The sequence below is a fragment of the Corvus brachyrhynchos genome, unplaced genomic scaffold (genome assembly GCF_000691975.1).
Source record: "Corvus brachyrhynchos isolate BGI_N302 unplaced genomic scaffold, ASM69197v1 scaffold10, whole genome shotgun sequence".
Lineage (NCBI taxonomy): Eukaryota > Metazoa > Chordata > Aves > Passeriformes > Corvidae > Corvus > Corvus brachyrhynchos.
In genome coordinates, this window is record NW_008236180.1 from 5962563 (window position 1) to 5977376 (window position 14814).

Here is a 14814-nt window from a genome sequence, read left to right on the forward strand (position 1 = left end):
GGCCCCCCGGCCCCCCCCCCCCGGGGCAACGCCGCGCCCCCGGCAGCCCTGGCCCGCCTCCCCTCAGCCTCCCCTCAGCCCCGCCTCAGCACGGCACCAGCCCGTGCGTCCGAGAACGGCGCCCGTGAGCGCTGCGGCATCCTGCGAATCACAGAATCCAGAATGGTTTGGGTTGGAAGGGACCTTAAAGATCATCTCGTTCCACCCCTTGCCCGTTCCACTGTCCCAGGTTGCTCCAAGCCCCGTCCAGCCTGGCCTTGAGCACCTCCAGGCGTGGGGCAGCTACAGTTTCTCTGGGCATCCTGTGCCAGGGCCTCACCGACCTCACAGTACGGAGCATCCTCCTAATACCCCATCTAACCCTGCCCTCCGCCAGTTTGAAGCCATTCCCCTTTTCCAGACACTCCAGGCCCGTGTAAATAGTCTCTAACTTGCTTGTAGCTCCCTTCAGGCACTGGAAGGCCACAGTTAATGCACCCCAAAGCCTTCTCCAGGCTGAACAATCCCAACTCTCTCAGCCTTTTCTCATAGCAGAGCTGCTCCATCCCTCTCATCTACTTGGTGGCCTCCTCTGGACTGTCTCCAACAGGTCCATGCCCTGAGGGGCAAAATTCCTCCTCCCCTGCTGCCCACGCCGGGGGATCAGCCCAGCACACGTGGGATTTCTGGGCTGGGGCACGTCCAGCTCTCACCCACCAGCACCCCCAAGTAAAAGGTAACCTGTGGTATCCATTCCATCTGCCACAAGAAAAGTACCATCAACTCCACTTTCAGATAATATTTAAACTAAACGATTTTCAAGCATTCTGTATTACAAAACAGAAAATGATACAATTCATGAAAGAAGTCAAAATGCTGGCATCACTTTGTTTCCACATTAATACATAAAAATGGACGACACATTAAATAAACATTTTGTTATTAACAATTAGAAATATTAACACCAAAAATCATGTATAAATTAGGAAATAAATGTACAAACTATTTCCAAAGTGCTCTTTCAAATACATTATATACACAACATTCACGAAGTTCTTAATGTAAGACATTTCAGATTGATGTAATGTAGTTGTTTCAGTTTAAGTGTTGTTCATATTCTCTCAAAAGCATTTCAGCACTTTCAAAAACCACATAAAAGGCATATTTCCAAACTGGCAAAGAGCAATATTGCATTCTTCTGGCTACCTGTAATATTAATTATTCTAAAGAAAACAATCTTACTTCCTTTCTGTTCCTTGATATTTGAGAGTACTTATTTGTATGAAAACACCAGCAGGAAAGATGAGAGAAATTAGGTCTGACTAAAAAAAAGTCTTGTATTTCACCAGTAGTTTAAATTATTAACATAGGAAGGGCAGTGCTTGGACAACATTTAATAGTAAACTCTCTAGTTGTCCAGTTAAAGATTTTCTTCTAAAGGAAAAAAAAGTCATGATTGAGAGATGTTGTGTTTTCCTTGTGGTCTTGGTTTTTCAAAATATAAAGTACTTGAAATCCCATAAATAACATCAGTTCAGAGAAAGAAAAGGAGAAAATCCTACAGAGTGTATTTTCTTTAGATTGTAAATTTGCAGTTAATCTCATATTAAAAAATGTTTATGGGCTACAGTCACCCCAGCTTTTTGCTTCAGAGAAACGTGGACACAGTATTTTGTTCAACACTTATATAAGCACTTTAAAAGTGCTCTTTTTTTTACCTCCCAAGACTTCATAAGAACATATAAAACTGAATAGAAGTGACTTACATTGTTCATACTGATTTTTACATACCACTAGTTTTTCTCTCTAAATTCTCCCTCTCTAGGTACTCTCTCACTGGTTGACCCCATTAATACCTCCCCTCTCTATATGCATAATAGTGTCTCACAATTAAAGCTGAATTTAGTTGCTTGTCTGCAATAAAGATGTATTTTTTTTTCTTTTACCTCTGAACTATTTCTGTCGAGCTACAAGAGGAAAATAAAAGTGATGATGAGCTGTAAGAACAACAGACCAACAAATTTGACAATATTTATGGTTATAATGCTTGCTGGGAAATCTAAGCAAGGGCAGCGCAAGAATCAGAATAAAGAAGGATGCCAGCCACCTGCTTGCAAAATTTGGCATGAAAATGTATATGCAAGTTATAAAATTTGGAGTAGGATATTCAAGACGGGACTTCTGCCAGATGTTTTTCTCAGCTAAGCACGATATGAAGCAATATTGACATCGAGCAGGCTGACACTGCAGATCTTAGAGCTCCCTTCTGTTTTTCCTTCCACTACAGAAATACCTTTGTTTACATGGACATATAAAAGGTGCCTCTAGTTATTAACATTTCTATGATCATATGTTTGGATCCTCTTTCTGTACCTTTCACAACAGAAATGTGGACTTATGCAGATTATTGAATTATAAGATTTGGGTGGGTAGGTAGGTATTACAGAAGTTGCAGTTATTTTTTGTCATATAGCATAGAACTGTCTTTTTATAAGGAATGTATCCATCCCCTTGTTCTGTAGAAGTAAAGAGCCATGGATTTTGGAGGCTGGCAGGTAATCTTCAATGCATTCACTTAAAAAAAGATCAATAACTTACCGCAGGGAACTTCCCTGGACTGGGATGTGACTGATGGGCTTTGCATTGAGCCAGACTCCAGAACAACCTGGCTGTTTTCCAGAACGGGGCACAACTGTGATCTAATGATCCTAAAGCTATTCAGAAACATCAAGAATGGGACAAAAGGGGGTAAATGGAAAACTTCTGCGTTGTATCAACATACAGTACTATACACAGCACCAAATATCAAACCATTAAAGCATTGTCTTGTTACCAGTAGTGCACTGCTTCATATCCAGCATGAAATGAACACTGTTCACATACAGACGCTGCTTTGTGCTAAGGGGTAACCAACATATTACAATTAATCAAAACTGCCTGTACATCCAGTTCAAAAGATGGAGATACTATTGAAAGGAATCTGACACAGCACTGTTTTCTTTTATTGCTGGTAATTTCCATATTGTCCCTGTAAAGAAAAAAAAAAAAAAAAAAGAAATAGCAATGTTGAAGGATAATATATTGGAGGCTTACAGTGAGTTGGGCAATTTCTTTTGGTCTGTGAATTTTACAAGATCCACTGAAGTATCACCCATATACCTGCACCAAATTATCAGACAGATTTGTACAGAGCTAACAGCCAGATCTGCCCTTTCAGAGCAGAGATTTAGGCAATTTACCTGCTCATAGCCATAAGGCCTCTGTTGCTGAGCGGATGGGCCTGTCTGGGAAGCTCTGTAACTTCCATATTGCTGCCCCTGTCCCTGTTGGTAGCTGGAATACTGTGAAGAGGCTCCTTGTGCAGGACCTGAAAAGACAGTAAAATCCACTACAGGCAGTAAAATCCATTACAGGCTTGATTTGCTGGGGGAGTTCTTGAGGTTAACGCAATCTAAAACACGATGCTAACAAAGTAAACTCTGTGAGTAAGAACTGTGAGTAAATTCTGCTCAGACCTCCCCTCTAGGTTTACACTAGGAGGTGTTAATGCTAACAATGATGTAGTTGCAGCAGTGTAAACTTCAGTTAAGGTTTTAAACTTTGCTCAGAAAATGTCATAATGCTTCTAAGTGAAGGCTCTCTGAAATCTGTATTGGCACAGCTGTTATGACCTCTATGTAAACTACCTGGCCTTTATTTTAGTAACAACTGCACGTTTAAATTCCTATCTAACCTGGCTGTGCCACCATAAGCGACAGAGGAGGGATTCTCTGGACTGTTGTTGTTCTTTTTCACGTCAGTTCAGAAGGACTAGGTGTGTAGGAGGCCTGGGAACCCAAGCAGTGACCTCCTGATGACATTTAACACAAAGTCAACATGAAGCAAATGTGTATTTTCTAACTTCTATCAGAAGAGAGAGGGATTTAGGATGGAATGCAGTGCTATACTAATGTATGTTACTGCCCAGAATCCCTTTACTAGATCTTTGGCTAATTTGGGTACATTTGTTAATCCAAGGTTAATCAAGGAAATAATTACAGCCTATTTTAGTTTAGGAATGGAAGCAACAGGATGAAACACTGCAAACACTTGACCAGCCACTGGGAGTTTTCTTACCATATCCTTGCTGTTGTCCTGGGTAACTCTGTTGATTTGGGTATTGCTGCTGGGAATATGTTTGCTGTTGTGCAGCTCCCTGTTGGTATCCTGCCTGCTGCTGGCTGTACTGAGAATTTCCTGGAAGGGGAAACATTGGAATTGTTTGGTTATAGGTGAGGCAGGTATTTCACTGTACATGTGGATCATAAGGAAAACAAAGGTGTAAGGAGCCTTGGTCTGAAACTCATACACAAATACTTTTCTTACAAAGAGACGATTGGATTTTGCCAAGCAAGATGTTCATTTCTCCAGTGATTTTTAGTTCCTTTGAATAGGAGAGTTACTTATTTATACAAATCACTAAACAAACAAACAAAAAACCTGCTCCCCAAAGGATTTTTTTTTTACTCCAGAAGTGCTTCAGACCAAAAAGTCACAAAGATAAGGGTGCCTGGGTAAATAGCTGCTTTCTCAAGAAGCCCTCTCATTGTATTTTCTTCTAGATAATTATGTTTATTCATATAACTCAGAAAGATCACTTATCTAGTTGTTACTGGGGTTTTTTTTCAAATACCTATGTGCAAATTCCGTTTTCTGTATCCTGAAACAACAAAATGAACAGAGGCTCTGTAGGTGACATCGCTTCTCCTAAATGTCACCTTGCTGTATCATAATGAAGTTAATATTTCCAGTTAATTTAGAGTTCAGATATCTTAATAATATATTGAATTTACTGGTAATATTTTGCTGTATTTTCCCACCTCCTTCATAGTAGTGTTGTGTAGAGTCGTCAAACGACCGGTCATAGCTCTGTTCAGTGTAGGATGACTGCTGATAGGCATAATCACCATGTCCTGCAAGGAGTCACAAAGATTTGTCAGTTACATTCTTAATGGAACCACAGACATAGTGTTGAATATTATTATGAAGCTGTTTATGCACCAAGATGAGGCTAAGAGCAAATACAGACCCCTTAGGGAAAACATCAAACACATGGCAAGGAAAATCACACCAATGGATAAACCTCTTGCATTTACTAATCCAAACTGGGCTTTGGGCTCTTTTTGGAGCAGTTTGGATAGCAGGGTGCACTGATGTACATGTTTTGTACCAGGCACCCATCCCCTGGGATTAAAATTCTCCAGCATTTAAATTGGAAATGAAGCATAATAGGTTTGCCATGTCCTTGGATGTGGCAGTTGTGGTGCTCTGCACTTTATCAGTATCACAGTGAGCCCAGCTCAGGGGAATTACCATCTGGATAGTATTGCTGATTCATAGGTTCTGATGAGCCTTGGCCATGGCTGTACTGCTCACTGTAATATTCTTCCTGACCCATGTACTGCTGCGAGGAACCTGCAAGGCACAGACCAGAGAGAGCAAACTGAGCCCGTGGACTCTTAAGGGACGGGGTTTTCTTATCTAATTTATTTTTTAAAGAAAACAAAGTTTATGTCTGGATAAGCAAACAACTGAGAGCAGTTATATAGATGTTTTACTCACTAGAAAAAGGAAATAAATTTGTATTCTCAGAAAAAGAGGGATGAAATTGAAATCACACAACAGTCAGTAACACATCCTAGAATCACTCACTTCTGCGGCAACACCGGAAAAAGGGTTACATTTCATCTACTAATCTGAGTTATTAGAAAGCACAGTAATGGATTCCATGCTCAAGAGCACAGTCAGAATTAAATATACTTTAATTAATACATTAATTTGTTTCTTAGCAAAATTCAGTTTATGTGAGAATCAGTCTAGCAGCTTTATTACCTCTTAGAACTTTATCCAGAGAGGTCTTAGAGCATGGTAGTTATCCTCTGGTGTTTTCCTTTCCTTGGCCTAATTTTTCATTCTAATTGCTGGCAAACTGTATCTTCTTTCCAGAAATGTGTTCCTTGCTAACTGTGCCATGTTAGGGCTGATCCAACACCATGTGAAAGAATTGAAAAGATTCCCAGTGGCTTGAATGAGCTGTATATCAAATTGTTCATCTTTTCTTTAGAGATACATGCTCCCTTTTAGACAGAATTATTTTTCTAAACACCTGAAATAATTAAATAGATAAATCTTGAAAATAGATTCAGGTTCATCTCATTGTCACACTTCCACCATTCAGGATTTCCTGTGCTCCTGGGTGGGATTCTCTGTAAATGTGAGTTGGAAATTTTATTGACTTATGTACTCCACAGGACAGACTGAGTATCATCAATCTAATGAGAGTTCTATCAATAATCTGAGAGCAGATTTTACCTTGCTGTGAAGCTCTGTAAGGGCCCATGGGTCGCTGCCCCATCATGCTGTTGCCTTGGTTGCTCTGGCTCATCATGGCAATGGAGGATTGTCCCTGGTAGTGCTGGCTCCCTCCTTGTGCCGAGTTGTAATGTGACGTTGCTGCTTGCTGGTGCATCATGGAGACTACAATGGACATGGAAAAGACTGTTTTCTACAAGGATGGGACAGTTCTCTTCCAAGGCTCTTTGGAGGCAAGTTAAAACCTTAAAACATCCTGATAATTCTGCGAGTTTTCCACAGGGGGAGATGTTTTCCTACTGGATTTATTTAACTCTTCTGCACTGGAATCCAGAAAGGATCTTACTACATGGTCAGTTCTTGTCATTTGCTTCAGCAGATATTTAAAAATACATCTAGCCTTGATTATTATTAGCTTACTTAAAAGAACATAAACCTCATTGCAGTAGGGTTAAAGAAAGAAACAAGAACTGATGCTTGTTCCTCTCTACCTTCTGACTATTTCATTGCTGCATTTCTTTTCTAATATACTCTTTCTTCTGTTCATCTTCTCATGTACCTAATGATTATAGAGTTTAAGTAAACTGATATTCTAGGATTTATTTGATCCCTAAATTTCATGCTGTTGTAAAGAATTCTAAAGCATCAGACATCCCATTCAATACTCACTAGCAAACTTTTTTTGAAATTAAGAGATTAATTGAGTTGTCTGCTAATCTCTTTATGCCCTGCAAACAACGTGAAGTACCAATGAAATAACAAATTGGGGTAGTAATGTACAAACAGTAAATGTGTTATACCCTGGCAGGCTCTTTGTGCTTGGATAAAGGTGCTCAGATCCCTCCCATGGCTGTGGGATTTGCTTCCAGGGCTATCAGACAGTGCTGCTGCACCTCTACCTAACCCTCTCTTCCGCAGCTCAGCCCTAACCATGGCGAGTCAGCCTAAGTTAAAGCAAGTCTGAAACTGATCTGACACTGGTGCCTGACACCTGGAAATTCAGAGATGTCTTAAAGCTGTCTTTTCCTCTTGTACGTTTGTCGCTGTCTAGAGAAAATATTTACAGAACAAAGTCATGTGTGGTAAAACCTCTGAGGTCACTGGAAAGTCAAGGTGGCCCAGGAGGAGGAAGAGGGAGTTTACCTGGGTTAGACTGCATGTTGATGTTTGTTCGAGAGACGTAATTGCCTATTGACCCCTGGCCTTGCATTGGCACATTCTGAGACGCCGGCACCGTGTGGCTGTAACCAGGGCCAGTCCCGTGGCTGCTGACAGTCATACTCAGAGAGGTCGTGGGCATGGTGTTCTGGCCTGACTGCTGCATAGACACGTGGTTAGGACCTACAAAAATTAGAAAGAACAAGAAGAAAATCTGGGCTATTACTGGCAATGCACAGTGAGCATGAGGCCTCACGGCCTTTCTGAAATACCTTATGATAAGGCAAAACAAAACAAAAAAATCCTCATTATTAAAACTCCCTGTTATCTACAGACACATTAAAACTGCCTACTGCACAGTCAGAGCGATCCTCCTCTTCCTGGCCACCAAATCCAGGCTGTACAGGATTGCAGATGGGAAGAACAAAACCAAGAGCAATGCCCTACAACCACTTCCTCGCAGGCAGCAGAATTAACAAATGCCAGTAATTTTGGGTACTTCAGAAAACACACGGACTCTGGAAACATCCCAGCCTTCTGAAATTTGTCCTTCCCTTCTTCTTGTCCTGCAGTTGATTTCTTCTCTCTCTTCACACAGGTGGTGACAATGGGAAGACCCAGCAGTGGCTGAGAGACAGTTTACACATTGCTGCATCCACTGGGCTCCTCTATAACCAGCTCACCTTTAGCTGGGGCTGCTGAAGTACCAAGGGAGCCTCTACTCAGAGAACAAGCCTGTCTCTCCCTTTCCTGAAGTTTGACTAGAAGTACCTCAGAGGAAGGTAAGTTTTCCAAGTCCCCATAACAACCTCAGTTGTTACGCCCTTTCAGAATGTCATCATCAGACTGCTCCAGATACATCCTGGGTTTGTATCATCCTGCTTACCTGGCAGTGTGCTTATTTTTTAAAAATTCTGTTGCTGTTGGGTAGCTAATATTGGGGAGAATCCAGTTCTTATTTGTTGTTTATTGCTGTAAATAGTTTTATGAATGAGTTTTGGAAAGTTGTTTTCACTGTATGCTGTTAGTATCCAAATTGTGATGGTGCATATTGTTGTCTATCTAAAGTCAGCCATATTGTTGTCAATCTCAGTTAATTTAGTAGAATGCAGAATCCTTAGAAGAGACAGAATTATGTTGCAATGTTTAAATAACGATATTTTAATTCAGGGTTATTAAGTGTATCTGCAGCCTCTGAAAAACATGCCTAACTCATTTAGTACAAACCTCATTAATTACTCTTAATGGTTTTCATAGACAACAAAATGAGAACATTTGCTGTAAATTATGATATTTTCTCTGATGAAGAAACACAAGCAGCATTTTCAACAAGAGACAAAGAGAGCCAGCTCTCCTAAAATCAGTGGAGCTGGGTCAAAATGCTCCTACAGAGAATTATCTCTGTGTTTTGCTCTAGTTTGTTTAAGTTGTAAAGCCGATCCTTGTGCAACACAAGGTCACACAGTGTGTGAATGGAGATAGCAGTTGCCTTGAGTGAGAGATGGAGTGAAGCAAGTGTTGGTAAACCTGGCCCTGTTTACATGAGAAAAATTAGAGATTCTTGGCCTTCTTTAAGAAAAAAAAATTGGTTAATTTGTGATTGTAAGGGAAAATATGTGGATGAGTCCAGTCCTCAGGACTTCCAGTCAGGTTCTTCCAGTCAGCACTAAATTACTACAAAGACCTCGAGGGTGGGGGACAAATCAGAAAAACCAGCAACAGTAGCACTGAAAATGTCTATTCTTAATAACACAAAACAATGTTTTGAGTGACCTAATATATTACTCATACTCAGTATTAAATCTTTCAGAAAGAAGGCCCTGAAAAATTTAGTAAGTTCACTTTACAAGTTGTAGCTGTTTAAAACAGGTCCCTCATCCATTCATTTAAAAGGTACTATAGGCTTGACCACAAAGGGATTTTTAAAAACTCAGAAGTAATTTCATGGCTTGTGTCTGCTCTTGAGTCCCCTTGCCAAGGTCTGTGATTTTACAATCAGATATTTCTATTTATAGAAACTGGTTTTGCTCTCTGTCACTCTGGGAGACACCCACAGAAACAAGAACTGACTGAATAACTGTGATCTACAAAATAAACAGATTATTCATAATATAAAATGCACATACTAAAAAAAATTATTTTTCAATTAGTTTAGTTGCATGAACAAAACCAAACAGACAGATTATATTATTTTATTAATATGAAATGTCTGTGCAAATTTTTTGACTGTGTAGTACTATCTCTGTGAGCTTTTGTAGAGGACAAAGGCTGGTGCAACACCAAATGATTTGTAAGGAGAAATGTATCCTGGAAGGTCTTTGCAATCTGAAGGCTTGGTTGTGTGTTTAGTCATGCAAGCAATTCCATTTTACCCTGGCCAACCCTGACACTTTCATGAGAAAAATACTACAACATAAAATTTTTCTTACTAAAAACTTGGATGCATCTTTATTTGGTGATTTTCATCATGCATTTTTTAAAAAAATGTCTTTAATTTCCTCTGTAGAAACACAAAGCACTCTGCAGAAGCCAACATCATTCCTGCCTGTAGCCATTTTGTGGTGATTTCAGCATGTGCCTGAAATCCCCATATGCCTGAAAGGTGAGTTAGGAGAGGTCTTTTCCAGCTCTCTAAGTATATTCTGCATTAATGATTTTGTTGCCAGGCAACAGCAAAGCAGCACAAAGGGGACCAAAGCTCACCATTGCTAATCTGACTCTGCATGAGGGAGGAAGGAGGAAGGCCGGTCCCGATGGCATCGCTGAGATTGCTCTGGGAGTGGAGGGATTGGTTGGATGCACTCTGACTCATCCCTCCCGGGCCCAAGTTTATATTTTGCGTTGGTGGCTGTGAAACAACAAGGAGGAAAAGCAAATTTTTGGTTAGGTTGTTAATTAGAAAAATAGCAGCCCCCAAATTAGCCTGACTATGACTAAAAACTGCTTCGGCTAAATACGTGTTTCCTTTGCTTTTTGGGTAAACCTGTCTTGGTTTGACTCCTCTGTGTGAATGACATTGAGCATGACAGAGCAGCTGACAGGCAGCAGCACAGTGAAGGGCTTAAAATTGTGTTTGTCACAGAGTGTGGCTTCTGTGCTCGTTCCTCTGCACTCACATGGATTTCCAAACACAACCACTGCGGGGAATGCATTAGCAAAGACAACACAGGAGTGTGGTGACAGATTGACCTTTGCCAAGCGATGCTGTAGCTTGTGTTATGTGTGGTACTTCCCAAATCAATCCACTGAGCAGGAATAACACCATGTGTAAAGACAAACCAATGCCCAAGTGCTGAATTTGATTTTTGATGTAGAACAGCAGCATTTCCCCCCCCCCCTCCCAGTAAAGAATACAGTGAGAATAGGTAAAGAATACTGAATCTGGAACAAATGGAGCTGTTCAGATCTGTATGACTGCATCATTTATAGGATATAAACCTTGAGCTATGGGGACAGAGAGTAACACAACTGTCCCAAAGAACATGATTTAAACACAGTGAAACTTTTTATTTCTTTGGTAGTCTACTTGGCCACTTCAAAACTTTTAGCTGGAAAAATACTAAAAACTGATTCATTGATAGTGATTAGTGAGAGAATCAAAGAACATTTCCCACTGGCATAGCTAATGTATCTGAGGGAAATAACTATGGTATTAGTTATGCTAATAACTAATTATTAGTTACAGTAATTGTACTGGTACTTACAGCAGGAAGCAAGGACTGCATATTCTGGTTAGAGTCTGCTATTGTTGCCAAGTAAACCAGATTTCTGTGCAAGATTTGTTGGTATCTACAGAACAAAGAGTAAAGCTTATTTGGAAGGGGTTAACCATACACAAAATTCCAAACCTTTCTCTTTGTTTTTTCCCTATTTACGAATGGTTAGTTAAATTGCCTTAACCCATTTTTGATCTGTCCTAATAAATAGCAGTAGCAATGACCTGTGTATGTGCTGTCATATTTTCCATCAAGGATCAGTGTGCTCAACCCCTCTTTCACAAAAGGATAAATCTGGGGGAAGGGAGAGGTAAAATATACTCTCCTTTGAAAGCACTTTGAACTGTGCAGCTGGGACCGCAACCTTTGAGGACTGACAGCCAGTCAGCTACTCCAACAATCAGACACTTTTCCTTTTTCTCTCTAACAAGGACACTGATAGGAATGAAATTCCAGCATTCCAAAACCCAAACCCTGTTTTCCCCGCCAGCAAGCTGAGAAGAACACGATTTTTTTCAAGAGTGCTCTAACTGGAGTGTTTACTCAAGTAAGCACCACCAGAACCATTTATGCTTCTTCAGAGTTCTCCATGAACTGGAAAAGCTCCTAAAGGGAACAAGAGCGTTTCCAAGAGCAAACCAACAGCTGTGCCACTGAGCAAAGGGAAGAGTCAGACTTCAGGAAACATTTCTAACAAACTCCCAAATTCACAATACTCACTGAGTACATTCTGCAGTTTTCCCCTTGCTCTGATAATCCATAATACATTGTATTAGGTGGTGATTTTCATCTAGCATCTGCATAAAAGAAATAGGACCAAAACACATTACTATGGGAATCATATAGAAGTCCTGTATTTTTGTGCTTCTCCACCCTCCTTGGCACTGGATGCTGTTTTGTGCAGTTTTGTTGCCCTGGCTATTACCTACACCTGACTTTATTGAGCCACAAGATTGATTCACTTATAAACAGTTATCTTTAATGTAGTTCCTTGAAATACCCATACAGAAGAATTAATGGACTTACCTTGTTCCTTAAATGGCAGATAAATTCTGATGTTGAAGAAGGAAAACACTTTCACTATGAAATATCTCTGCCTCATCCCAAAATATCACCCATCCCAAATATCACCCAACCCTTTCCAAAACATCAGGTATTACTTTTAAGTAAGGAACAAACTTTCAAACAATTAAACCTACTCATTTTCCTGCCCAGGACTAGATCATGCTGACAGCTGAACTTCAGATGAAGTATAAAATTTGTATCACCGGAGCTACTGAAACCACGTTTAAGAGAATTACATCCCAACATGTCCTTACCTTTATTTAATGATCTCATAATACAATTAAAAGCTTAAAATATCCTTTGATTTGCTTTGAAATTTTAGATACAATAGTTTGTCTCTCCCTTCCAGATTCCTTGTGAATGCAGCACACTTTCTGCAGGTGAATGAATAAAAATAAATAACACCAGCATTTAAAAATTTAGATTTGTCTCTGGCATAACAGAGCTTGTAGGTACCACTGCTATGAAGTGCTTGCAAGATTGGGCCCTTGAACCATGGTGTCATCAGGACAGGAGAGTTCTTGAGGAAAGAACCACTACACAGGAGATGCTGAACTGTACTGCCCTGAAAATGCTATTTGATGAACTGTTTTAGAGCAGCACCACCACTCCTCTATTGCCAAAAGCTCTAACTTCATCCATGCGAAATCTATTTTAGGAATATTTGATACTGGGATAAGAACAGCTTGGAAAGACTATTAAAATTGAGTTAATAAATAAAAACAAGCTGCTTATATAATATGAGTGCAAATAAGAACAACCTTTTTCATTGAAATTTGTATGTGTTCTCAAAAGCTCATTTTAATGAGGATTTTTGGAGGTTTGGTTTTTTTGCTCTGGCTCTCTCTGCTCCATTTCCCTCCTTGACTATAAATCCCAACCAGTTCCTGTGCCTGCAAGTCTCTTCCTCAGCATTGCTGTTTGTCAAAGAAAAAATCACTGCCAACAGCCCAACACTGATGAACCGTCCTGAAGTAACCTGCCAGCAAATGCACCTGAGATGGGAAGTGGTTTCACTCATTGCTTTTAAAGAAAGAATATTTTGAAGTTTCCATAAAGTTTATGAATATGCAAAAAGGAAAGGGCTTGAAAATCAAACTGAAGATACTTTATCTGCCCTTTGTCCATGGGCACAGTCACGGGTTTAATTACAAACTATCTGAATTATGAAATAATTCCAACTGATTTGAAGGTCAGAGGAAAACTTATTCAGTGAGTCCGAAATATTTCAGTATTTAAAATGAATTGGTTCACAATGCCACGTGCTGCAAGAGCTCCACAAAATGGGATGTTTCCAAACAGTCTCCTGAGATGCAAGTCATCTCTCTAGCCTCTCTCGTGGCAGTTTGTTCTGCCTTAATCTCTGCTCTGTCACAGGCTGCCACCGAGGATATTTTTTTTCCCTAGAAGTCATAAATTGGCACCAGCTCATGGCTTGGCTGCACAACCCCTGGTGACGGGTTAATTGCTGCATTGGCAGTGGCACTTCTGCGCTGGTCACTCTCAGCGAAGGGACCACACAGAACTCACACCTGGCTGCCACCACAGCACGGGAACAACACCTGAGCGGTGGGGAACGGCCAAAAGGACAGCAAAAGTACCAACAACAGCAGTGACAGCAAAAACATGCACGTTCTTTATTGACATTTCCAGCCTCGTTGTTCCTGACCGTCACCTTCTGCAGCAGGAAGGGTGTCAGGGTCTGCTCGAGTGTGCAGCCCCTGCTGCCAATCCTGGGAAATAGGAAACAATAACTTCCCAACTCGGCACCCTCTGCTTTGGCCTCCACATGAGCCCCATGTGGGCATCTCCTCTCCAGAGAAGATCTTTCAAAACCTTTGTTTGTCATTAAACATCAATAAACACATCACAAAAATAATAATAGTTTATGAAAAATACCAATGGCTGGTGCTCCCTCTATCTTCTGAGAAATTAAAATTCTGCATCCAAATACAAAAGAAAACCCTTGCAAATTCAGTATTTTATTTCAATTCATTTTTCTAGGTTGGATTCTTTAGGGGCCAGAGCTGACATACCATCACAAATTAATCGCATATTTGCAAATTTTATTGCCGTTTCCCAAGGTATGCTTGGCAGCGTTTCCCCTTGGCGAGCAGCAGGGATAACGTGCCATCCCAATTTTATTCCCTACGTCCTTCTCTCGCTCTCTTTGCAGCGATCTGAACACCTTTGCTTTGTTCCACCTCCTCCTCCTCCTCCTCCTCCTTCCCCCACCTCTCTCTCCAGCTGTCCATCTCTGCAGCCCTCGCAAATTCACGAGTTTTCCTGATCGCCCTAGAAATCAGCCTCCAGCTGCAGGAGCATGGACGGAATAAATGTCTAAAATTGTCTGTATAAAAGCATGCTCTTTTACCTTCTGGATAGTTTGCTGGGTGACCTCCCCTTTGCCTCTTGGGCGAGCAGAAGCAAAGGCAACCGACATGGTGGGGGTTTTTTATGTGTCTATAATATATCGGTTCCAGGCTCTAATAATATTGTTATTATCTGGCTGCTATTGCCGTGCGAGGATTCTCCGCAGTGCACG

At 40.7% G+C, this 14814-nt stretch overlaps 1 protein-coding gene across 1 annotated transcript; it reads right to left on the bottom strand.

Annotated features, from left to right (window-relative positions):
* Positions 1-753: 753 nt before the first annotated feature.
* On the bottom strand, positions 754-14808 carry SS18L1 (SS18L1, nBAF chromatin remodeling complex subunit). Its single transcript, XM_008634798.2, has 11 exons — positions 14644-14808; positions 11925-12001; positions 11193-11277; positions 10192-10336; positions 7474-7671; positions 6331-6495; positions 5332-5433; positions 4839-4931; positions 4096-4215; positions 3219-3346; positions 754-3007 (listed from the first exon to the last, which is right to left on the bottom strand). Exons 1-11 carry the CDS (start codon positions 14710-14712, stop codon positions 2981-2983), a joined length of 1209 nt encoding a protein of 402 aa, XP_008633020.1. The 5' UTR covers positions 14713-14808; the 3' UTR covers positions 754-2980.
* Positions 14809-14814: the final 6 nt, after the last annotated feature.

What these genes read in the sequence shown, in the direction of transcription:
- SS18L1 (XM_008634798.2), bottom strand. Translation starts at nt 14,712, where the DNA reads ATGTCGGTTGCCTTTGCTTCTGCTCGCCCAAGAGGCAAAGGGGAGGTC. An exon ending in CAACATGCAGTCTAACCCAG is followed by an intron (nt 6,496 to 7,473) that starts GTAAACTCCCTC and finishes TGTCCATTGTAG; the next exon opens with TCTCCATGATGCACCAGCAA. An exon ending in GGCCTTATGGCTATGAGCAG is followed by an intron (nt 3,008 to 3,218) that starts GTAAATTGCCTA and finishes TTTTCTTTACAG; the next exon opens with GGACAATATGGAAATTACCA.